Genomic DNA, 25,766 nt, shown 5'->3' on the forward strand with positions numbered 1-25,766 from the left:
TGTTCATGTATTGAAGGCAAGAATATGTACTGAAACAAATATGCCTTCTCGAAATCTTGTTAAAGCTACCACTCAACTGGCTCTTTCTTATATGTGACACGCTGGGGTTGAAAAGACATATTTGATGGACCTCCACTGTCTGTAAGCCATCTGTAAACACAGCATGAGGAAATATCTGGACTGAGCTAAAGCAAATAGAGGAAGAGGAGGTCAGAGCCTGGGCACATACAGCCCTGCTGATTCCTCTTGATGCTCACTGAAGGAACACAGCGCAGCTCCACTGCAGGGGCTGAAACCTGCCAATATCAAGCCATCATAAAGGAGGCTGATTCAGGAGGAGCAGGCAAGTTCAGGGTTTTAACTTCGACATTTTTAACGGTGATTAAGATTAAGATTTCTTTATTGAAATTTCTCAGCCCACACATACATTGAAATGAAATTTGTCTCCTGCATTTGACTCATTCTTTACACTAGGAGTAGTGGGCAGCTGCAGCACAGGAGAAAAGGAGGAAAGCGGATGTATGCATACAACAAATACATTTTACACTGAGTGTCTGTACATACGGATACATGCACATGCACACTAGAAATCATAGGAGTGACCACTAGACAACAAGAAAAAGTGCATGTCATTGCTTGTAGGCATATAAGCAGCTGCCAAAAATGACATCATGCAGACCACTGTGCCTATGCAGATGCTTTAGATATAAATTTGTCTTCAGAGCTTCATTCACAAATTCTCTCAATCATATACGACCAGTTATCTTTCTGCCCTTGTTCAATGAACCAGTTATAGGATACAGCTTAAATATCCTATGTTATTGACAGCTGGCTTGCCTGCTGCTCTCCTCAGCTCGCACTGAGTCGGACTATTGTCATAAAATTTTGTTAAGTTTAATGGTACTTGATGACTAATTGATGACAGTTTAACTAAGGTAGCTAACGTGAGCCTATGTGTGCAGCACTCGGTGTTCCCAGTAAGCTAGCGTTAGCTTGGGTCTGTTGCAAGAGCCCGCAATCCTTATTTGGAAGGTCCTGGCTCCAAACGGGAAAAATGGCGCCGACCATAAGCTGCAACTCTGGGCTTCAAACCGGCTCCAATGAAACCAATGGGTGACGTCACACCTCGCTACTTCCATCTTTATATCCAGTCTATGATACTGATCAGTCTGCCCACTCATATCAACTCTCCATTAAACTACCAGCAAGACGGCAAACAAGTCCACGCCCAAATTGTTGAAGAAACAGAAAAGAACTGGGATTAGTAACTTTAACATAATCACTGAATTTCAAATGGTAATCCATAATACTACTCAATACTAAAAGTAAAGGGTTACCTCCCAATACTGGCACACAGAAACATTAAGGCATAATAACTCAAAATGGTCTTGGAGATATGTCAGCTGGAGAACAGGCTGCTTGCAGAAGCTCTGCATTAGAAATGTGATGGTGACTGAGCTGTGACTCAAAAAGAACACGACGCAGCATCATCCAGTGGATGGATCTAGAGTGAGAGTTTCAAACTTCCATCAACTGGCTTTACTTCATTACCAACATTTAGACTCCAAACATTCTCTCCTACCTCCTATATCTCCATGTGCCCACAATTATTTTACCTGAAAAGACTTTTTTTACTATCTTAACAAATACTGTTATATATTTGCAATGGATCTGTTATTGAACCTTATTGAGATTACGGGTATTGGATTACTATGAGCATGTACACATATAACCCGACAGTAATCTGTTAGAAGTCAGAATGAAAAGGCTGAGCAAATATACTGTAATCATAATAAATGTGAAAGATATTTTAGCTTTTGAACATTTTGAATTGATGGTTTACAAAAAAAGACCAAACAAGCAGTGGCAAAGCCAGCCAAATAAAGTCAAAGCTGCCAGTTTCCACATTTCTACCTCAGCAATAGTGTAGAAAGTCTTTATCATCTCAGTCAGTGGGTGGCTTCTAGTCGGCGACAAACAGCTGCTGAACAAAGAGTCTGGCTGAATAAAAATAAAGGCAGCTTTTTATGTCTTTGTTCCCTTGTTTTATAAGAGCCATTTCCCAAACAAAGTCCCAATTAGCAGCGGGTCAGTGTTTAATGTGCTGCGCTGAGACTCTGGGCCCTGCCGGCGGGATGGAGGAGTGATCCTTTCATTCTCTCTCTTTCTCTGCCTCCCTCTGTCCAACCAGTCACTCTGTCACCCTCTGAGCCTCTAAAATCCTCTCATTTTTGTTTGAATCCTCTTTATCCTCTATTCCATCTCCTTCCTTCCATCTTTCTCTCATTCATGATTTATGCATATTTCCTCCTCCATCCCTTCCTCTCCCTCTGTATCTCTGTAAATCTATCTCTTTATATCTTTTTCTCTCTCAAGAATGCATGTCTCATGCTATAATATCAAAAACATTACATTCTTACACTACAGGGGAGGAAAGGCTGCGTCATAATAGACAAAGGCTTTACCATGAGACAGTTACAAACAGTAATTACATTTTGTATCACCACTATCTTTAGTGAAGCTTCACTACTGTTGTATGCCATACACGCATTATTTGGAACCTGTCCTCACATGGAAAACAGCACTATCCGTCACTTGGCCAAATGTGTTTACCTGACCTGAACTATGACTCTCGTCTGTCAGGAACGTAGGTGGAAGATGTAGGTACATTATGTAAACAACATTGGTTTCTTTTAACCATGACCACGATCAATCTGTAACCTTAGCATAGCCGTCAACAAGTAGAGCTGGTAGATCAAAATGGTAATATGAATAATTTTTGTACAAGTCATATTTAACTGTCATCTGTAAAGATTTTAAAAGGCGATATATGAAACACTTTGGAAAGCAATGACAATATACAGTATTTTGTTGTTTCTAGAAATTGCTAATGTGCTGATGCTTGGCAGATCTCTTTACATTGCACTAGTTAACTAGCAACTGTTGATTTGTATAGTGGATAACTCATGAAATAAATGTTGATACAGCTTATAAAATCTAAAATGACAGGCCTGCTAACACTTTTGATTCTGCCCTTGAATTTATGGGGGATAATTAGGCTCAGGGAGGTGGTAGCAACGTGAAATTTATGTTTTAAAGGTGACATTGTTTCAATGGCATGCTCTGGCTCACAACTTGTATTATTTATTCTGTGTTTGAGGGGCTATTTTGCTCTGTTCTCCCCCAACCAGTCAGTAGTGAGTGACGTATCCTTCTTGCCAACACCATTTTCTGTTGATGCAAAGGCTGTGGTATCCATTGGTAGAAGCAGTTAACTTGACATTTGTCATGTCAGTTGAAGAAATATGCTGATTTAAGGGTTGTTATTTCTGCACTTACAACAACATGTACAGCTGCACCAATCTAGCTAGCTAGAAAGATGGCGTCTCCATTCTTAATCCTATGTACACAGCTTAGTGCTGGGTATGGAACTTCCATGGGAGCGGAGGAACATCAGGCTGTAGTTTCTCAACATAAACAGCAATGGCGGAGGTGGAAGCAGCATCTACAGCTGCTTCATTAGTAGCATGAGGTTGAACCAAAACATGTAAGCTGCAGATAAGACAAGACAAAGCTGTATTAAGATAGTGAAGATGATGATACTGCCTATGCCTACTGCCGTTCGACATCAAAACAGTGGTGGTTTGGCAGCTGGTGAATGGCTGACCACAGCGTCTTGTGAGACTCGGCTAAAGTTAGCTAATGTTAGTTGTGGACTCCTGTGTTAGGTTCAGTGTTATAGACTGCTATGCTAAGTTAGCGGCCGTTTGCCTGTTTGTAGCCTTATTGTTGTTTGGCTAACGTGTTTTTTCAAGTCTGTTTATAGCGTGTCTTTTAGAGTTAGTCAGCCCTCAGTGGGTTCACGAAGACCAGTTTTACCTGCCAGAGTTTGTGAAGGTTAGTGTAAAGTATTTTTCTGCTACAGAGAAAATAAATTGCTCAAGAGTCATAACAGGACTAAAGTGTGTCCTGACGTCGACTGCAGATACACACCAGAGACTGAATCATCTGTCAAGTAACCAAGAATTTCCAGTGTCACACATAATGAGGAGCTCAAACAAGCAGTCTAAAAAATACTGTCAGAGAAAATCATTTCGACTGCTTCCAAGAGCCTGACGGAAGGCGTGAGGATGTGACTGATAGAAAAGCTACACTAATGTGGGATTTAGGTTCTACTTTAATGGTGTGTCATGTTTTACTTTTACGTCTTATAATAAGTCATCTAATTTTGGGGCCAATACGTTCTTCTCCGTGCGATTACTCCACCAGTATATTACATAACTCCTCGATCTGTGAGCATGTGAGAATCAACATCTCTATGTATGTATTCCTCACATGCTAACAGAACCAAGCTAACTCCTCTGGATTTGACCCGAAGGTGTAGTTTCCTCTTGTTGGACGCCGTCACTTAAAGATCCCCTCCAGACAGATATATAAAAAAATATTTTGCTTGGAACAATGATGTGTGTTAGATATGGTTTTTCCACCTACAAGTATAATTACCACTTAAAAATCCTTAAAATGGCATCTCCTCCTTCTCCCTCAATAAAAATTCCAGAATCTATGAATATACAAATATAGTCATTCCAGAAGTTTAACTACTGGACACAAGATGTCTCCTACCTCACTCTAAAGTCCATTCTCAGTGTATGTGCACTGGAGGCTTCAGGTTTACACATCACATTTAGTTGAATAAGTTGAATTGGACCAGGATTGGCTTCCAAAGTAGTTGTGATGTCACAATTCCTGTTCATAGGCCCGCCCCTTAAAATCAGATTTGTAATGAGCTCAGAGAAACTTTCTGTCTTCAGTGGATGCATGTGAAAACAGCCTTTTAGTGTCAAACTCTGCACATACATCATTTTACACGGCGAAGCTCAAACATCCAACTTTAGGAACAAGAAGAAAAACATGTTTTTGAGTGGAGGGGGACTTTAAGTAACCTCATGCGATTTTTAGGTATGTTCAATTAGTTCTCACACATGGATACATCTGTTTGATCCCGCTTAAAAACAGGTGGTACACACTCTGCTACGTCAAGTACTCAGACTTTGATAAAACAGCTACAGAAAATAGCAGAATTTCACACTGAACATGCAAAAAAAAATCAAGCTTGTTCACACAAAAGTCATTTGTGCTCTTGCAAATTTTGTTCCTGCAGGCTCTGCAAACCCTTTCTCTTCTTTCAGTCTTCTTTATCTCTGACAAATATCCAAACTCTCTTTCCCTCTCTCTCTGTCTGTCAACCAGTTAGCCTTTTCACAGGATCTACTGGCAGCTGTTGAGTTTTAATTAAGGCTCAAATTAAATCAGCTGCAGTTTAATCTTGTGTGGATACCAAAGAGGGAGACAGGGACTGGGAAGGCAGTCTGTGATGCTGGCAACATCCCATAATGCCTCCTTGTAGCGAATCCCATAACAGTACTAAGACATACTGTATTAGTAACCTCGTTTATACTGACAAATTCAACTTTGCTCTCACATTTAATGCCATTAACATTGTTTGTTTTTTTGTTTTAAGAGATTGCCAGGAGTTGTTTGTCTGGCTGCAGAAGGCTTGAGGGAAAAAAGGACAGACTTTGTGGCTATTTATCATCTTGTGTGAATTCCAGGGATGATCTGGATTTCCACCATCATAACACTGTCTTCAAAGAGCTGCAAGATGCTCGCTCTTCCCTTTTTTCTCTGGCTTCATATCCAACATAGTGAAGTATCTACACGATGTCATGTCACCTGATGCTGGGCCTCATGGTGCATGCTGCTGTCTACCAGAGGAATAGCAATGTTTCTGAGGGAAAGAGAAGGATACATATGCGGTAAACGTCCATGCTCACTCACTGCAAATAATTAGTTTAATGTCATACTTGGATTGACTTGATTCTGAGTATCATTTTTGTCTCACTGCCAATAACTTTCATTCACAAAAATCCATTAAAAAATCAAATATTTTCATGTTGTATCTTAGAAAGTATAAATCTCTGTTTTTTTTAACTGTCTGCACAGCTGTTTGATTAAGTTTAGTCTCTGTTTATGGAGTTAAACCCGTTGATCCAAATTGAAATGTAGTGTAAAAAATTGCACCCTTCCTATCAGAGTCATAATTCAGTCAAACCACAACATACAGACATACACACTTAAAGTTTAAAAGAGGTTAAATGTCAATAAATTTGCTTTAAAATCATACACACTCCTTATAACTTTAGATCATCAAATTTAGACTTTTTCTTCAGTATCAAAAGTAATACAGATAATTGTTGTCTATACAGCCATGGTTACAGTATAAACTGACAATGCTAGCAGCTACTGCAGCATGGTTTCATGGTGCAAATTAGCCAACATGTAAAGAGATATTGTCTACAACAAGACTAAAGGTCTACAGCCAAGCTAGCAGCACTGTAAGGCTGTACTTAGGCACAGCAGTGCTTTGAGCTGAATGCTAATGTCAATATGCTCACAGTTACGGCTGGGCGAACAAAATCCAATATCACAATATTTTTGACCAAATGCTTCGATATCGATATTGCAACAATATTACAGGGTGACCATTGGTGCTTTCACAAAATATTTACACAATGAGATTTTTATGTATAATCATCAGCAATGTGGATATAATGACTAAATAGATAAAGGCAAATAATAGAACAGTCTGGTAAGTTCAGAAAATGACATCACTTTACTGTAATGCAGCCTTTAAAACCAGGAATAACAGGATATAACATCAATATATTGCCAAGCCCTACTAACAATGACAATGCTGACATGATGTTGTTTAACTGGTAATCTATACATGGTTTCCCTGATGGTGACACTAGATGAAAAGTCAGGAGATCATCATTCCAACTCATCCTGAGAGGAACATAATATTTGTAAACTGATGGAAATCCATCAGTTTGGACCAAAGAGGTGGACAGACAGACAAACCAACATCCATAGATCCACACCGCTAGAATGAATGAACAAACTGGGCTCAGGTGTAGCCCATAACTAACTAACTGACTCCATGGCAACGTTACACTTCCTGTCAACATTACCTAAAAATGATGGGACCCTGCTTGCAAAAACTGAAGACATATTAATCCCTAAGTGAAATAAGAAAAACAACAGCATTGACAAAGTTCATGTAGATGAGCACTTTTCTTTGTTTTTGACAGTGCTGAGGCTTAAAATGTATATCTATGAGAGTGGGAGTGTTCAAAATCTTTGTACATACAACCAAAAAAAACAAAACAACCCCAAACAATTTCAATTTGAAAACATTTCATCATACCACTCACATACCAACTGACAGTATTTCTGAGTATCTTATATCTTATATCATTTTTATTCCCACTTGCAGTGTGTACTGAATGAGGGGTTGTAATCCAAATTGTTTATAGTTGCATCATTATATTACATTGAAAATGTGTGGCCAGTTTCACATTTCTCTGTAATTCATCCTGACATATTTGGAATTATTTGGATCTCCACTAGAATTGAAAATTCTCCTCAGTTCTGTGGCTCTGTGCAGAGTTTGGCTGCACAACAAGAGTTTGTACTTTGGAACCTTCCAAAGAGTGTGTGTGCAGAGTTCAAGAGGTTAATCTGGTTGTAATCAAATTATTCGCTTGCATGTAAACACACTATCAGATAGAGAGACACAGAGACACAGAGAAGCTGCCTGCTGGGCTTCATCTGCTGAAATGACAGAGTTGCTTTGAATCGACTCTACTCCACACACATACACATGCACACACTTTTCACCGAACAAATATATGTGTGGAAAGAATGAATGAATGAATGAATAATGAATGACTGTTATTTTCCTGCCTGGTCATTTACATGACCCATCCCTCACAGGGTAATTCACACACATCCGTCAACAACAACACCCACCAGCATTTAACAGCACAATATATTGACTTCATGCAAATTTCAACAGCCAATGTTGTATCCCAGGAGAAACCAATCATGCAAATAAATACATATGCACATCCACACACTACACACATATAAACATAATGTACAAATACCAATAAACATATCCAAAGCTTGTACCAAACAAAATCTACATCAGACAGTATTCAGACAAAATCAGGCGGTGCGGCGAAAACGCCAGTCATCCCATTCATTTGAATGGAGGTAGTGCGTTTCTGATGTCACTGCTGCTGAAGGCTGCGGTGGCCAATCACAGCCGAGATCAGACTGATTAGAGCTGTAAACTCTGACATGAGAGAGGACAAAGACGTTATGGATGAGGGGATTTTTTGATTGATAACGTTAAAAGTAAAGTAGACTGTGCAGTCTGCTTCCCGACTCATTTTAAAAAAAGACGAGAGAAAAAGAGAGAGAGAGCAGTTGTGGTTGAGGGAGCTAGAGAGTGAATGAAGAGAGGGAGCGCTGGCAGTGAGAAAACCGGTGAATCAGATCAATAAAACGTTATTTTCCGATTGTTTCAGGTGATTACGTTCTAGAGCACAAATAAACACACCCACAACCCCCCCCCCCCCCACACACACCTCCGCTCAACCCTGCAGCTGAACACCGCACCGCCTGATTTGGTCTGAATACGGCCTTAATGCACCAATTCATGTCACTTAATACACCATAAGCCTGATTAAATTCATAAATAAATAATATATAGAGTGTAATTCACATAAAGTAATTAAGAGGCTTCTATCTATCATAAGCTATTCTTATCCTCCTACTCCAAGCTTTGGAAATATACAGTTGTGCTCATAAGTTTACATACCCCGGCAGAATCTGCAGGATGTGTACCATTCATAGTGGTCTCATCACTCCAAATAACTTTGCTCCAGAAGTTTTGAGGCTTGTCTAGGTGCTGTTTGGCATATTGTAAGCAGGCTGTTTTGTGGCGTTGGCACAGTAACGGCTTTTTTCTGGCAACTTGACCGCGCATACCATTTTTGTTCAAGTACCTCCTTATTATGCATGTGGGCTTTTCTTTGCAATCTGAACAATTTTCCTGGCACTTGTGGCTGAAATCTTTGTTGTTCTACCTGTCCGTGGCTTGGTATCAACAGAACCCTTCATTTTCCACTTCTTCATCAGAGCCTGAACACTACTGATTGGCATTTTCAAATCTTTGGATATCTTTTTATATCCTTTTCCTGATTTATAAAGTTCAACTCCCTTTTCTTGCAGGTCCTTGACAGTTCTTTTGCTTTTGTGTCTCCACAGAAAGATGTGTGAAATCTGATAAATTGCCTCAAGTGATGTCACTTGAGTCAGCATGGGTTGGGGCTGAAGACTACAAGTTTGAAATTGAAGAAAATCTAGAGGTGTGGAGTTAGAAAGAAGTGAGGTTAGCAGACCTCTGTAGCCCACTCCTCATCTCTGCTGGAGGCTAGCAGCTCCAGGCTACGTTAGCCGCTACTAGCATATCAGACCTGAATCTCCAACCCAACTGTTGGCGGTCGAGGTGCGTTGTTGGTAATGTAGGCACCAGGTTTTGACATGGGAGAATGTGTGGAATAAAAAAGACAATGTCTGTGATTCTGCTGCATCGATTTTGATCTTTTTTTGTTAAATTATTCATTGTGAGTCTGACAATGTTATAGGATTGCAATGCTAACCCAACTTTTTAAAATATGCAGTTATTCTCCCCAAACTGGAAACAGAATTAAGTGTATAAAATCTGCACACTTCCCCTTTAACATATTTGTCACATTTATGATCTTTATAAATAAACAACAAATCGTCAATTTTGCCTTTTGCCAGATTTTTTAGAGCCCAGTTTTGTATGCATTTACACCTGACCTGGTATTTGAACACCTCCACTTCCATTTCTTTTTTGGAGATAATTCTTCTCAAGTCTACTTTTCTGTGATAAATCCAGTATTTCAGATGCGTTTACCTCCAATCCCAATAAAAGATTTCATTACCAACCTTATTGGTTGTTAAATTCAGCAGCCTATCTACCACATACCTCCATCAACTGCCAACTAGTTATTGTTATCTAGTGTAATGGAAAAACCACACTTTGTATCCTCTGCATCACAAAAACAGTTATTGTATTTTTGGTACAGCCTTGCACATATAACCATCTGTGTTCATTATCTTTGACACTGGATCAGAGTAGGGAGTAGCCTCATCTTGGACATACTACAGTCCTTTTTTATAATTAGTTGATAGCTTTGATGACATCCAACACTGCATCCCACTCACATTCTGATATGTTTCCCACACTCCTTGTCTATAAAGGGTATGTACACTTTGTAACTGACATCAGTCTGCAATTACAATCTGTTGTGACTGTATGCTGATCCCTTGCAAGGTTTTTCATTAAAAGATAAAAAGACAACTTGGTCATTGTCAGCTTTTTCAGATTTCCATCACACTAGTAACTAAACTAGTTCTAAAGTAACTAATCACCCTATAACTCAGAAGCTTTTATTCTTGACACAATTATAAACAGGACAGACACATTTCATACTGTTTGCTATGTAGTGAAAAACTCATTCTTCTCAGTACTTACTGCAAATTGATGTACTATATAAAAATAACATACAGTCATCAAGAAAGATACTCATATTTAACTGTAAACTCAACTTAAGCTTTTAGTTTTTACACCATTCATCAACACATGTCAAAATTGTTTGTATGTCTGCTTTGCCACATGTACTGCATCAACCTTCTTCCAGACTCATAAAAGCACTTTGTAGTATTTAAAAGATAAAAATGTGTGTGTGTGCTGCCTGCCCTCTCTCTACAAAAATTCCAGTGCTTTGAAAGGCGTGTGTGTGTGTGTTGTCTCTCAGGAAGCAGACCACCTTGCAGCTGAGTGAAACCAGGATCTAAAGACAAGCCCAATGCTAAAAGGTAGCGACAGTAAAGCCGTTCCCCACCTGACTGCACATTTAATTGTGGTGGAGGCAGGAACAAAGTCAACACAGTTTGTTTACCAGGACTTTAGCTCCCAGTCAAAGAGAGAGAGACACCAAAAGGTCTAAATCCTGCAGAGAGACATCTGTATCCCTCCACACATGTTGGCTGCCTGCTCCAGACTGACATTATCATGCTGCTGCAGCCCTCTATGAGCTTTACACCACTACCACTGCTATTACACAGGCTTACTGCTGTGCGTGTGTGTGCGTGTGTGTGCATGAGTTTTAGAGTATTAAGTGTTATCATGGCGGCTGGCGTTAATCTAGAGGAAGACATAAACAAGACTGAGAGCAGAGACGAGGCGGGCGCCAGGGGCCGAAACCCATGCTGGTCACAGACTGAGGGGACATGTGGAGCATAGTGGATCAGTAATACTGCATTAACAAAACACAGACACACACACAAACTGATATCATTGCTAGGTGAAATGTCTCAGAAATGTCTACTTATCCAAAACTATGAAACAGAACCATGTTTTAAACTCAATGACCCAATAATAAAATCATTTAAAGGATCATTCTGGTTTATCTCACAGTTGCTGTAATCTTGACAGGTTGTAAACAAACCTCCGGGTCAGCCAAATGTATTTGGAAGAGAAAATGATGGTGAATATTCAAATGGTGACCCAAACTGTCTGTTTTACACATCCATCAATAGTTCACAGATCCACTTCCTGCTTCAACTACTGTACTCACTGTGGTTGTGGGCATGTAGTCCATGTTCAGTGATTATTAGTAACATGTCGGGTGCACTCACCTTCAATTTGACCTCCAAATAAAGTGGTTTAGACTCACTGGAGACTCATTTAGAAGCTGTGTGATTGTCGGACTGCTCATGTTTATCACCTCGTGGCCATGTTTACTGTGTGTCAGCTGTTTTGCGGTAACTTAATTATATGAAAATTAGTTTGAGAATATGAGCCACTAAATTACCATGGGTGCAACATTATTTCCTCATCTTGAGGTCCTGTCTTGTTGTGGGGCCCCATGTCAAATATTACAGTGCTACAACTAATGATTATTTTCATTAATGATTAATGATGATGATCTTTCTCCCGATTAGCTGTTTGATCTATAAAATGTCAGAATATTGTGGAAAATGTCGATTACTGTTTCCCAAAGCCCAAGATGCAACCTCAAACATCTTGTTTTGTCCTGACCAACAGTCAAGTATGGAAAGATGGTCGGTTCTGTCTTGCTTTTCCACTGAATTTTACAAACCAGGAAGGACGTATGTCATTGAAAAAGCTACAGCATGACAGATGTCATTGTTTATAAAAAAAACTTTTAAAAAGTCCACACAGATGTGAAATGTTGGTTATTGCTATTGTTGTGTGTGTTGTAGTTGAGACATGATGACACATCTGCTTGACTACCACCTGTGGGGTGCTGAAATTTAGCTTTAACTGTCTCCAAAAAGGGCAGTATCTCTTTTTAGAGATACTGTCACATGATGGCACTCAAAGAAAAAAGAAAAAGCCAAAATGCCAGTGAATGAAGACAAAGATGCATACAGGAAGATGCATAGTCACACACACACACATTCTGAAAAGCCCTGCAGCTCTCTGGACGTTAGCCACACTTCTAAGTGACAGACACCCTGGGGTACTTTGCCCAAAATAACCTCTAATACCGATTAAACTCAATACACACACATACACACACACATGCGACTCCCCTCCCCCAGCACACAGTGTTTCAGTGTGTTATCAGCTCGCCCAGCCCAGTGGCAGCAGGCTAATTCCAGAACATTCCAGGCCAGCTTACACAGCAGGGAGACCCCAAAAACATCTGGACCTGGCTCTGGCATGGTCCACAATCACACATAAAGACATACACTCACACTTATGCAAATGTGGAGAAACACACACATGCTTTAACACGCAGAGACAAACACACAGATACTCTTAGAAAGCCAGAAGACAGCTTTTAGTTTTGGCTGTAAATTGCAGCTGTACTCTCTCTAAGACATTGCATTGAATTCCATTCATTGTGGACAGCCTAACCCAAACCTAACCCTAACCATAACCAGTTCATGCCTTACCCCTAACCTTAACCAGGACCTCAGGAATGACGTTGAGGACCGAGCTTTGGTCCCCATGAGGACTACTGGTCCCAACAAGGTCGATGTTTATGCCGGAAAAGGTCCCAATAAGGTAACTAAAATGTGCATGCACACACACACACACACACACACACACACACACAAAATGATATAGCTAACACTAAAACATCCTGGATCAATGTGGAGAGCTCTTTCTGTTTAACAGTGCAGCTTTAAAGACTCACGCTGGAGTTTTTTCTACTGTATATCACTGCTGACCATTTTCCATGTCATACCATCGTTTTTTAAATTAGATTAATCCATTTTATTCTTCCTCCCAGGCAGCCATTGGTTTCCAAAGTGTCAGTACTCTATGAAAACCAGCTTGCAGGGACTTGAAACTTGCTGCAGATATACAGCATAATCCATCACGGTGAACATTTACCTGCCTTTAGGTTTAATCAATTTATTATTTTTAGCATGTGAAGCTGCAAAAAGATCTGGAGTAAAAGTTAGGTCAGAGATAAATCAAACTGAAATTTCTTTATTTTTTACTGGAATTTTGTTGACAAGAGGTATGGTGACATTTGCCTGATAGCATCATTTTGAGACTGTGTTGTCAAATGGGATGTTAGTTGAAATGCAGTTTACTGCTGTGTAGGCTTGGGTTAACTTACTTGGGTTACTCAAGGTATTTTGGTATATTAGTGTATTTAGAAATCCCGAAGGTATGATTTTCAATGCTGTCAAAAATACAGATGCTCCTCAAGACAATTACATGTTCACAACATCAGATATTCTTTTTGAATGGAGAAAGTACTGGTGTAAAACTGACTCCTACACTGAGTGTTGCATTATGGGTTGTTTGTAGCCTTAATGTTGCTAGGCTAGCGAGTGTCTTAAAGTCTGTTTATAGTGAGTGTGTTAGAGTCAGTCGGCACTAAAAGTGTTTCGTTAGTCCGGTTTAACCTGCAGGAGTTTCTAAAGGCTCATGTAACGTGTTTTTCTGCCACAGAGGAAATAAATTCATGATGAGTGAAAATGAGTCCAAAGCGTCTTCCAACGTCTCTACTGCAGAAACGGAATATGTCAAGCTGCCAAATACCACTGTCACAGATGATGAGGAGCTCAAAAAGACAAACGGGCAGTCTTATAAATGCTGACTGGTGGAGAAAATAATTTTTGACCGCTTCCAAGAGCCTGGTAGGAGAGTGTGAGAGTATGTACCCATGATGTATGTTATATTCAAAAAGTATTTTTCCAAAAACACGGGTTGGAAAAGGGGGGTCGTCTTATAATCAGGGTCACCTTATATTGGGGCAAATACAGTATTTAGGAACCAATTACTTTTCATCTGATGTTAAAATCATTTTTTTTATGGCGGTTACCACAATGGTTTGAATGGCTTTGCTAATTTGCGCGTTAAGGAAAAAATCAATACCACAGCAGCTCTATTAGACACAGCATTGTAGGCTAGACAGTGTCATACATGCTACAATGACTTCTATCACCAGCAGCTCAGTTTTAATGTTAGTTTTTTGTTTTTTTTAATACAAACACTGTCATATACCATATATCCCAGTGAAATGTCAGGAAGGTATGAAGGTATGAAAACATAGATACCGCCCAAGCCTACTGCTGTGCCCACTATTGTCATTGTTTCCACTCACATTGATAAAAAAATTGGTGCTGAATCTGATTGAATTGTTATTTTAGGAGTAAATAATAACCTGCAAATCATATTTGTTACAATAAATTTATAATGGATGTCAGGAGTGAAACAATGTTTCACCCAATCCAGGGTCACTACATTTATTTGTTCTTTCTTTTAGGGTTGGGCTGATGGGCAATGCCATCGTCCATTGCCGATGGCTGACAGTCATCGAGCACTGAGCCTCTACCATCTTAACATTGTGATTTAAAACCCCCTACCGCCAACCCTACTTTCTTTCTTTCTATACTGCCAGACGTCTCTCTTCACCAGCTATTCCATCACTCTGCCTGCAAGGGGTTTGCTGCTTCTCATAGAAAATGAATGGGAGCTGTCTTTTTAGTATAAAATTCTCTCTTTCTGTTACTATCTGTCTACCACAACTCAGCAAGAACACACTGTCCATGCAAGCACGGAGAGAATTCTGTACTAAAATGTGTGTGAATTAATTGTTTATTTATCTTCGCAAACTTGCTTTTCTCAAATTACCCCTTGAGGCACAAATGAAGTCATTTAAATTCTAATTGAATTTGAATAAAAAGACTGCAACTTTGGAAGATTCATACTTCATTTGATCTGCTCAAGCCTTGTCTAAATGTCTGCTGAGCTAAAGAAGCCGTTTTTCACAGAATAAGGATTGTGGATTTTTTCCCCCATCACTTACACTGAAAATATACATTTTTGCACCATTTCACAATCACAAATTGATACCTGTGGTACACTGAAAGCATCATACAGGAAGCAAATAAGCTAAAACTGCTTAAAGTTTTTTAGTTGTTTTGCCTATTATGAATGCCTTAACTGAATGGAGTATGGAAATCCCAGCGTGTGGAAGTGTAGAACTCACAAGAAGCACAAAAAACTGACTAGATGTTCTCTGTGATGGATTATATATGTGCTGGTCTATGCAGGTTGATTTTCACAGTGCACTGAAATGACCTGAAACCAAAGGCTGCCTGGAAAGTAGGAAATCAATCTAAAAACTGATGGTGTGCTTTAGAAAATGGTCTGTAGTAAAGTAAAATATATTGTATGTGATTTGTAGTTAATGAGCTAAAACATAGAAAACACTGGTATGGTCCATTAAAATTAAAAGAAGGAGTGCTTGAGGAAGGATGAGGAGCAGACAGGAGAGAGTTGGCCTCTGCAGAAATTGAGTGTGCTTTATCTGAAGTTCACTGCTCTCCATGGCAGTCCTCCATTATCACTGCAGGCTTCTTCTAAAAGCACATAGCAGGAGCAGCACAGTAACAGCAGCAGCACAATGTGCTACTGTAAAAAAAAAGTGGGACATGGATAATGGCATCAGTGTAAAGCTGCACAAACACACAGAGGAAGGACGGTCAATTGACTGCATTCAGAGTGGATCCATGAAGGAAACATCCCCCCTCTGATGCTGAGACATTGTTTCATCTCTGCAATCTGTGGTATTCAAGAGTTGTCCAGCGTCTGTCAGGCTGCCTCATCAAACATGTCCTCATTAATCTGCTTTTGGCAAAGAAACATTTGAAGAAGGCATGACAGCTTTTCCTGACATACTGTAACCCCAGCAAGCAAATGAGCAAACACTGAGTGTGAGAGAGGGTGTAAAATGAGGAATTGGACAGCACTTTTTGAAATTGTGCTACCTGGACAGAGATGTTTCTGTGGCCAGTAAACTGTGATGATCATACAGTATGCAGTTTGTTTTTCATCTCCTGTTTATGAGCAAAATAGTACGGTTGGACCAAATCACCATAATTATAAAGCCAGTTTTGGCGTGAACCTCAACCCAAAACTCTAAACTAGTCCACTTGAAGGTTTGAGGACTGATTGAAAATGTGGCATAAATGTTCTATCAAAAGGTGTAACGTTGGTTTCCATGTGGTTATAAGAACAAATATGCATATAAATTCCCTCTTATCCCAGTTATTTGTGCACAGAGTTTCAGAAAAATCACAATCTTTGTCTCCAAAACAAATTGTCTACGGTTGCAGTGGGCAGCTCCCAGGTGTGAGTCTAGCTGTGTAAATATAAATTCAAGCATTGCTGAATAACTGTGTGCACGCTCGGCGGACCGTTGCCACATAAATCAAGATAAGCAAAAAACAAACACAGCATAAACAAAGCAGAGGCCTGTGTGCTTACTAAATGAGAGGCTTGCGGCAGAACACCAGGGCGTCGTAGAGCACGCACACTCCGAACACGGTGATGCCCGTCTCCTTCACCAGCATGGCGCAGGTACCCAGCAGCAGACTGACGAGCAGAGACCACACCGACACCGTGGAGGGCAGAGAATCCTCAGAGACACATACACCCACGCTCCTAACAGACACGAGAGGAGAGAAGGTGAAACAAAGGTGTTTCATAATGACAGATGATAACAGGTTGGCTTCACAGACACCAGACTCTTATTCTTCATTTACTATAACAGTCATTTTGTAAGATGATGAAATAAGTGAAATGAATTGCTTCATTAACTTAATTACAATCTGTGTCTTGGCTGCGAATGAGAAATGTCACACTCAAATATTCATATTCAGGCATTAGATAAAGTGACATAAGCATTCGCGCAATATAAGTAACCTCATCACAGATGCGACCACCGCTACAAAGGTAGGTCATATTAGGCTGAAAGCCAATCAGCAGCATCTGTCAGTAATTAATGAGGTGTGACAGCACTTTGATATGTGAGATTTCAAAGCCACATGATTATACCTGCAATTATTAATCTGGCCAGTAGTCTAGTAAAAATGCAGTCCAGAGGCACATTTTCAGATTTCATGTTTTATCTGATCAATAGCTTGAAACCCAAATATACTCAATTTTCAAAGGAATAAAGCAAGCAAACGCATTAAATCTTCACATTTGAGAAGCTGGAACCAGATAATTGTGGCAATTTTATTTGATAAACGATTTAAACGATGAATCCATTTTTAAATGTCAATTCATTTTTGGTGGATTGATAAAGCAATTAATCCACTAATAATTTCACTACTAAATATGATTGATTAAGACCAAACTGCAGTGTTATCAGTCAGAACACTAAATATTATTTAAAGGAGCACTACGTGATTTTCTCATGGATCCATTATTATACTACAGGACTATTACCATAAATTCTCAAATTGTGACACTTTATTTAAGTCAGTGGCAGATAACTAGGCCTTTATTTAGGACAGTCTTTTTTCTAAATCCCCCTCTTCTCCAGTTTAAATTTAACACTTTCTCCATGTTGACCAGTTGTCTTGATAAATTCAATATACTACAGCAAGAATCATGCCAAGTGTTCTACTTTGCCTTTATCCCCCATTGTTAAGCTACTGCAAATGAAACTCAACACTTCCACTAGAATTTTCACATTCAAAATTAGCATCTTTCACTTTCTAGGTAGTGTGAATAATCAGCGGAATGTGTTGAGCTGTGTTGACACTAGCTTGACATTGATCACGAGTACAGCAAAGAAGAAATGACTGGAATTAGTTTGAAAACACTATTTCTGTCTACAAAAGAGAAACTCAAAGCAGCACAGTGGTGAGTATAGCATGGCTTAATGTAGCCATAAAAACAATTTAAAATCTCTCTTAATTTGACAAACTCCATCAGCAAAGGCAGTCATAAGTTACAACTAACAAAGAGTGACACAGTGAATATGTACAGCTTACACTGTAGGAGGTTGATGAATGTGGCTGACTGGCACACAACCTTATATGACCATCTGTTGTAGTAGTTTATGTCCTGTTCATGAAAGGTTGATGTTATTTTGTCTACCCGGTCAGCCCATCCTCATCAGTCCCTCAGGCAAGGTAATGTCTTTTACACGTGTGTATGGGTGTACAAAGTGTGGGGGAGGTACAGAGTCATCTTACCTAATATAGGAGAGGAACGTCAGCAAGAACAGCAGACAGGCCAAGACGTCAGCCCTGCCCACGATACCAGACACCTGCAATACACACACACACACACATTTTAAAAATTACCCATGTGTCGGACAGCTCTGGTAAGGAAATGGTGCTGGGTATCCATGTGGAGCCCATTATGTTGCTACGCTGCAGTGAGATGCACAACTTGACCTGCTGCACATCACTGTCTCTGTGGAATCTGGCTCTGAGGAATGCATGTTCATACCAAAACCTGAGAGCAGAACTACTGTGATTATGGTTAGGACAGGTGCCCATTATGACAGCCAAGTACAAGTTTTATAGCTTCTCTGTAATAGCTGCCCACACATGTATGCTGTTTGAGACGTTTTCTTTGAAGGTGAGTACACTTAACAATAAAAACTGGGAATAAATTATTGTAATCAAGCTTTAACCATTCCTATAGCCTCTGCTGAAGAGAGAACCCCTGCAAAAATACATTCAAAGAAGAGAATGCCAGGAGCTACTTATCACAGTGACTTCTTACATTTCCCACAATGTTTTTTTAACAATTATTGCAACATTTTGCAACAGCCTTTGAAATATATTTGCTCCCATCTGGTGAATGTGTCAGGGCTGCAACACAAACAGTCTTTAACATAGCAGGAGCACTTAACCTGAGCTGCCTCGTGCAAGATTTTAGTGGTATGAGTGGTTTCAGTGTAGAAATGAAGGAAAAGGTTCACAATTTTTAAGACAATAGTCAAGGCCCAAATGAACTTTCTTGCTGTGATCATTCCTCCTGTTTATACTGATAATTAGAAGATCCCTTCATAACGCACTTACAATGGAAGTGATGGGGGACAAAATCCACAGTATCTGAAACTAATATGAAGCTTCAGCGTCCAAATGAGTCAAGTCAAGTAGAAATCTTTCAATGTTACAGTCTTTTTAGTGCCAAAGTCCCTCTTTTTGTTACTATACTTCCACCACAGCTCAACAGGGGAAACACAAAGAGGGAATTTGATGCTAAAAAGACTGTAAATGTGTCAGATATCCACTTGACATGACTAACTCAGACTGCTGAAGCCTCATATAAGCTTCACATCAACTTTTAAATGACTGTGTGGACACACTGTGGGTTTTGGCCTCCATCACTTACACTGAAATCACATTTTAAGTGGTCTTTTAATAGTCAGTATGAACAGGAGGAATGATTACAATGAGGAAAAGCTCTTTCACTGTTCATATGGACACCTGACTGTTGTTTTGAAAAACTGTGAACATGTCCCTTAAGATGTGGTGGCACTGCCCCAAAGACGCCCCAAATAGGCGATGGCCAAGTGGTCAACTAATGTATATAAAGTTATTTCGCTCATGCTGAGGTCACGTCATGAAAACTGAACCATCTCCATGACAACTAATAATTAATTAATAACTAACTACTGGTCAAGGCCACAAGATGTGGCTGAAAGAAGAAATCTAAATCTAAAAAGTGGATTTGAAAGAGCAAGAATGAACCTTAAAACTAAAAAGAGGTGCCTGAAAATGAGCTAAAACATATCTAAAGGACTGCAGATATTTTGTCCAATTTTTGACTTAACTGAAAATATCAACCATTGATCACAGACAGATCAGAGATACCTTCAGTTCTACAGCCATGCTAGCAGCTCTGTGAGGATGTACCTAGGCAGAGTTTAATGCTTACATCAGCATGCCAACATGTTCACAATGACAATGCTAACATGCTGATGTTTAGCAGGTATAATGTCTACCATGTTCACCATCTTGGCTTAGTGTGTTAGCATTCTAGCATTTTTTTTAGCATAAAATAAAGGGGATGTCATTAATTTTGAGAGTATGACCTAATGATGCTAGATGTACATTCAAGGATGACAAGAAAATATTAGGATTCATCCTCTAAGTACCAAATGTATCTGTAGCAGATTTCATGGAAATCCATCCATCTGGACCAAAGTGGTGGACTGGCAGACTGCCGCTGGCATCATGTTGTCTTGGATAACACTGATGCTAATCATGCCGCAGCTGGATTCTACTTTTGCTAACAAATGTAAACTGTGGCACCAGCATCGTCAGAAACGCAACTCGACTGAAACAGCAGATTCAGAGTAACTTAACCTCTGAAAATGTGTTTTTTTTTTTGTTACCTCCAGTGGTTTAACGTGTCACTGTGCTGCAGTGATGTAGAAGTGTACTCCAGGACCCTGTGACATCACTGTAGAGTTTGGCTACACATGCAACAAAGGTGAGAGAGTGCAGCGGAGCATTTCTTTTCACGCTGGTGTTAAGCTACTCTTTAAAAAGACCAGCTGCTCTCTCAGGGACAAACACTACAGGACATTTCAAAACCATTTTGCTAGGATTTGGGTTAGTGGTTTAGTTGTTTAAGCAGTGCAGTACAATTTTCCACTTATGACAAAATCTTTATGGAAATTTACAAAAAAGTGACAGCAACAGCCCTTATACTCAAAACATGTGTTGTAGATGCATCACATTCATTTATTTCCATTAGCCTATAGCACACTAAGACATGATTTATGGGAAGTACCAGCATACTTATAAAGTGTTTCTGACCAGTTCAGCTGCCTGGCTGAAACTGCCTGCTGTAAACACTGACTGGACAGGCGTGAAACACAGGAATAATCAGAGAATTTATACCCAGCCAGCCAAATGCTGCTCAATTCTGGCTGTCTGCTATGTTTGTCTGTTCTTCCAGCCACCTTAACAGCTGGAGCATTTCAGGATGTATTGCAGACTTTTGGCAAAAGTGGACAAACTGTTAGCTTCCTGTCTGGGGAGTAATAGACAGTATGTGTCGTATATCTTCTTAAATTCGGTGGCGGATCTCCATAAAGCTGATCTACAGCATCAGCCACAGTTTTAGCCAGCGGTTTCTGTGTGTGGCGGAGCGGCAGTCAGCGGCAGTCATCCGTAGCCTGGCAGAGGAGCAGTAAACATGTCCAACATACACTGATAAAGAGCAGGCTGGGAGGGGAATGAGGATGGAGGCCAGTGAAGGGAGGAGGAACAGAGAGAGAGGAGAGAGGGAGGAGGAGGAGGATGGACTTTCATGTTTTTTAATGTGATATGTCATTAAAGAAAGAGTGAAGGAACTTGAACACCATAGAATCTCATCAGCCCCCCCCCACACACACACACAGGCACAAAGATGCAGGGAGTGAGTGGGAAACAAAAGAACAGGAGAGAGAAAATTAGGCCTGACCAGAAAGCTCAAAAGCCCTCAATGCCAAGGTATTCATTGCCAAAGTCTGTAATCGAATGCCATGCTTTCGTTGTTTTATTCAAGGTTCTATTTAAGCTCCACAGGAAAGATCATACGAGGGGAGAATAAGCTAGCACCCTATTTTTATTCAAGTCAGAACTGTGAAAATGTTTAAGATTCACCTGTTGCTTTAAAGCTGAGCTGAAATTAAAATTCATTTTTGCTAAGAAATGATTATACATATCCTTGGTGTTTGTACTTATTTTGTCGAAATCATAATTACCAAAAAAGAAAAGGAAGAAGACATGAAACTTTCATGTATTTTTCTACTATGACAAAGCCCCCTACAATTACCCCCTACATTTTGTTACCAATTAACAATGTGCAATATCTGTGTGGGCAGATACTAGAAGTAGTTTGTTATATCACTTCAAAATGGCTGCACAGGCAGTAAACAAGCTAGGTGGTTAACATTGTTAGCTGTTGCTGAGTCACATGTGTGCTTTCAGCGCTCCCTACATTATTTCGTGACTCTGTACATCACATACGGAGTGCTGTGGATACAAGACTAGTCGTTACTGTGAGTTTTGACAGCCAAGAGATTTTCTATCACCATAACTAAAACTATGAAAAAGAGAAACAGCTAATGCTAACTAGAATGCCTTCCCTTTCTACAATGTGGGACAAGCACAGCACTGAGCAGGACCTGTGGATGACTCAGCAGGTTTTGAAATTATATGAAGAAACAGTGGCATCAAATGGAAATCAATGCTAACATTAAAAAGCTCAGCTAATTATCTTAATAGTAAAACTTAACAGCACAATGGTCCCTCCAAATGTTTTAAAGGGACACACAGCTTAAAACGTTGAAGTCTGATAACTAAAGGTTTTTCCATGTGTTTTTGCGTTGTCTACTCTCATATTTCAGATCAGATTCCGGTTCAAACCTCTATGGATATATTTGAGAAGTTGAATAAAGAGTAAAGAACGAGAAAAAGCAGTGAAATCCTAGTGCTACAGTTTGTTTTGTGGTTTGTTGATGAATCCTCCCAAGTGGCTGGAAGTTGGACATAATACTGCTTCCAGAGTGGGCTCATCTAGAGGGGGGCCTTAAAGAGACAGGAGCTAAAATGGCTTGTTTCAGACAGAGGCTGAACTGAGGGGCTGTATAAAGGGCCAGTATAAGATATATAAGGAGCTTTTAACTGTAAATCATGCAAAGATATTCCAGTAGAGCCCCAGAATATAAATATAGAGCTCTAAATGTGCAGAATATGTCCCCAATTAAATCCAATTGCACAATCTTTTGAAAGGTGAATTAAATTCATAATGAACATAAACAAAAGAAAAGAAAAAAATAACTACCAAACAGCGAAATGGACTTAGAAATGCAAAGCACAGGGTGTCATGCTGGACTAGAGATTTAAGACACTGACCATGTAACCGCAACATCCGTGTTTCAATCGAGCTTGAGTCTAGTCCAACTTTGTTTGGCACATTGGCAGTAACTATTTTTTAAACTGTGTCCATGTAAGTTTAACTAGGTTGTTCCTTTAAATGTACAATCTGAGCCAAATGTCCCATAGTAGAAGATAGACAGATAGATAGATAGAGGAAGGGTGTGTCTCCAAGAGACTGCTAAATTTGGAAGCAGTTGCAATGCCTGAGAGCCAGAGCCTTGTGGAAAAGAGGAAATGTGCGTTTCACACTTACACACACACTTTTTTTTTTTTACCAGAAACTGGTGTTTCCTGCTCTGGTGTTTGCAAAACACACTGAACATATGCATCCGTACATATTGCAAAGTGTTTCTTTGCTATATACAAATACAGAGAAAACCTCCTGAAACTGTGAGATGAAAGGAGATTATTGAAACCCTTAAGTGGAGTGCATAGTCTCTGATAGAGGTGTGTTTGTGTGTGTGTGTGTGTGCACTAAGAAGACATTGCTTAGTCACCCACAAATACTTTGAGGTGGTGAGATGGACTAAGATGAAAGGGGAGAGAACAGAGAAGGAAGCGAGGGATGATGAGTGATCGAAGGAGAGGTAAGGAAGTGCAAGATGAAAGGATGAGTCGGGGGGAAGGGGGAGGGAGGAGGGGGGGGGAGACTTGTCTCTCTCTGCATTCATAAAATATCAGTGTGTGAAGCCTCTCCCTCTCTCGATACTAACACACACAATGAATAATATGTTTGGGGGTTTAAGCTGCAGTAAACAGATTAAACAGACTCTCCTTGAAACAGAGGGAGAGGAACTGCTGTCACACAGTTGCTCTGTCCATTTAGTTACTACACACACACACAGATAGTGAAGGCTTCTGATGCCAGATGAGATGGTTTGGGACAGGCTGTTGTATTCACAGGACTGTCTGCAGTAATCACACCTTCTCCCTCCTCATCCTCTTTTGTCTGTTTGACCCTTCCCTCTCTTTTCTTTCTTCTCCTCCTCCACTGTCAACGCTCTGACCCCACAGTTCCATCATGCCTTTCCTTACTGTGTTTCTCCACTTCTCAATGCACTGCCTGATAGTCAGAGTGAGTTACCAAAGCAATATAAGCTGTTTCCTACTATGAACTATAATAATATATATTTGTATATACTAGGGGGTGTAACGGTTTGTGTATTCGATCCATTCAATACAGGATATTCACTTTGATGTGCTCCTTGACCCAAACAACTATTGTCAAAATAGTTTAATAATCCACTTACTCCGATGTGTGGATCAATAATTCTAGTGCTTGAGTTACACCCGCAACATTTTGGCAGTGCACCACATGGATGTATGCTCACCGGCTTAAGATTCAAGATCAAGATTCACTTATTATTATCAACACAAGGTGGTATAACAAAATGTAGTTGTAGTCCCTTTATGCTACTCACAAAAACAGAAATTATATAAATGGATTAATAAATAATAGGTCATAAAAATAAATCTATTTTTTATACCGGAGTGCAGAGGATGAATGGAGGAGTCCCGCAGCCTGAGGAGAGAAGCTGCTCTCTAGTCTTGATGTACGACAGCGGATGCTTCTGTATCTCTTGCCAGATGGCAGCAGGGTGAACAGGCTGTGGTTGGGGTGTGTGTTGTCTTTTAGTATCCTTTGGGCTCTGTGCAGGTTCCTCACCTCACCCATATCACTGATGCTAGGTAGATGGGTACAGATGATGTTCTGGGCGGTTTTAATCACCTGCTGCAGAGCCTTCCTGTCCTGGACCGTGCACATCTCATTCCAATTTGTGATGTTTCCAGTCAAGATGCTTTCTATTGCTCCTCTGTAAAAGTTAACAAGAACTTGGAATGGGAATTTTTCCCTCTTAAGTTTCCTTAAGAAGTAATAGTTTTCAGTAATAGTTTCCACTGCAGTACAACTAAACTGTCAGTAATAGTTTCCACTGCTACACAACTAAACTGTTTCAGTAACAGTTTTGGCCAAAGAGCCACTGTTGGATGTTTATATTTTTCAGAATAAAGGACCAAAATATTTTCTTCCTTTCTTTTTTTCTGCTGTATAGGTAGGCCGAGGTACATACCAAACTGTTAACTTGGTGTACCATTAAAACCAGAGTATATAAATACATATACCTACAGTATAACACCAGCAAATAGACCAGGATGCCATGCACTAAGATGATGACTCTTTCTGCTTTATCACAATCTGTGTTAACATGTCTTAAATGTTAAATGCACCGCAGTCATGTTAATCTTGAGGGGTTGCTGGGTTTAAGGGTATTCTGGAAAATGTAGGAAAAGTGAGAATCATTGTTGAATCATTGTTTTGTGATTTACTCAAAAGAGTAAATCACGAAACAAAATATTCCTTACATGTGTGAATGGCAGTCTAATATCCCATTTGATTGCTATATTCTGATACTAACATGTCATCTGTCTCTGGATATGTAGTATAGATAATGACCTTTCATCACAGCTCTTTATATTTTCAAGGAGACATTGCAGTTTTTTTATGTTTGGTTGCCTGCGTGGTTCAATACTGAGTCCACATCTTCAAAATTCTTCACACAGTCAACTTTACCAGCACACTGCAG

At 39.8% G+C, this 25,766-nt stretch overlaps 1 protein-coding gene across 1 annotated transcript in view; it reads right to left on the reverse strand.

Moving 5' to 3' along the window:
* tmtc1 (transmembrane O-mannosyltransferase targeting cadherins 1) overlaps positions 1 to 25,766 on the reverse strand; it is a 154,711-nt gene that overhangs the window by 89,283 nt on the left and 39,662 nt on the right. The window contains exons 4-5 of the mRNA XM_042403387.1: positions 18,487 to 18,560; positions 16,766 to 16,942 (exon numbers count right to left, since the gene is read on the reverse strand). Of these exons, the coding sequence (XP_042259321.1) occupies positions 16,766 to 16,942; positions 18,487 to 18,560 (251 nt within the window). The remainder of the gene's footprint in view (positions 1 to 16,765; positions 16,943 to 18,486; positions 18,561 to 25,766) is intronic.

The sequence above is a fragment of the Thunnus maccoyii genome, chromosome 23, assembly GCF_910596095.1.
Source record: "Thunnus maccoyii chromosome 23, fThuMac1.1, whole genome shotgun sequence".
Classification (NCBI taxonomy): Eukaryota; Metazoa; Chordata; class Actinopteri; order Scombriformes; family Scombridae; genus Thunnus; species Thunnus maccoyii.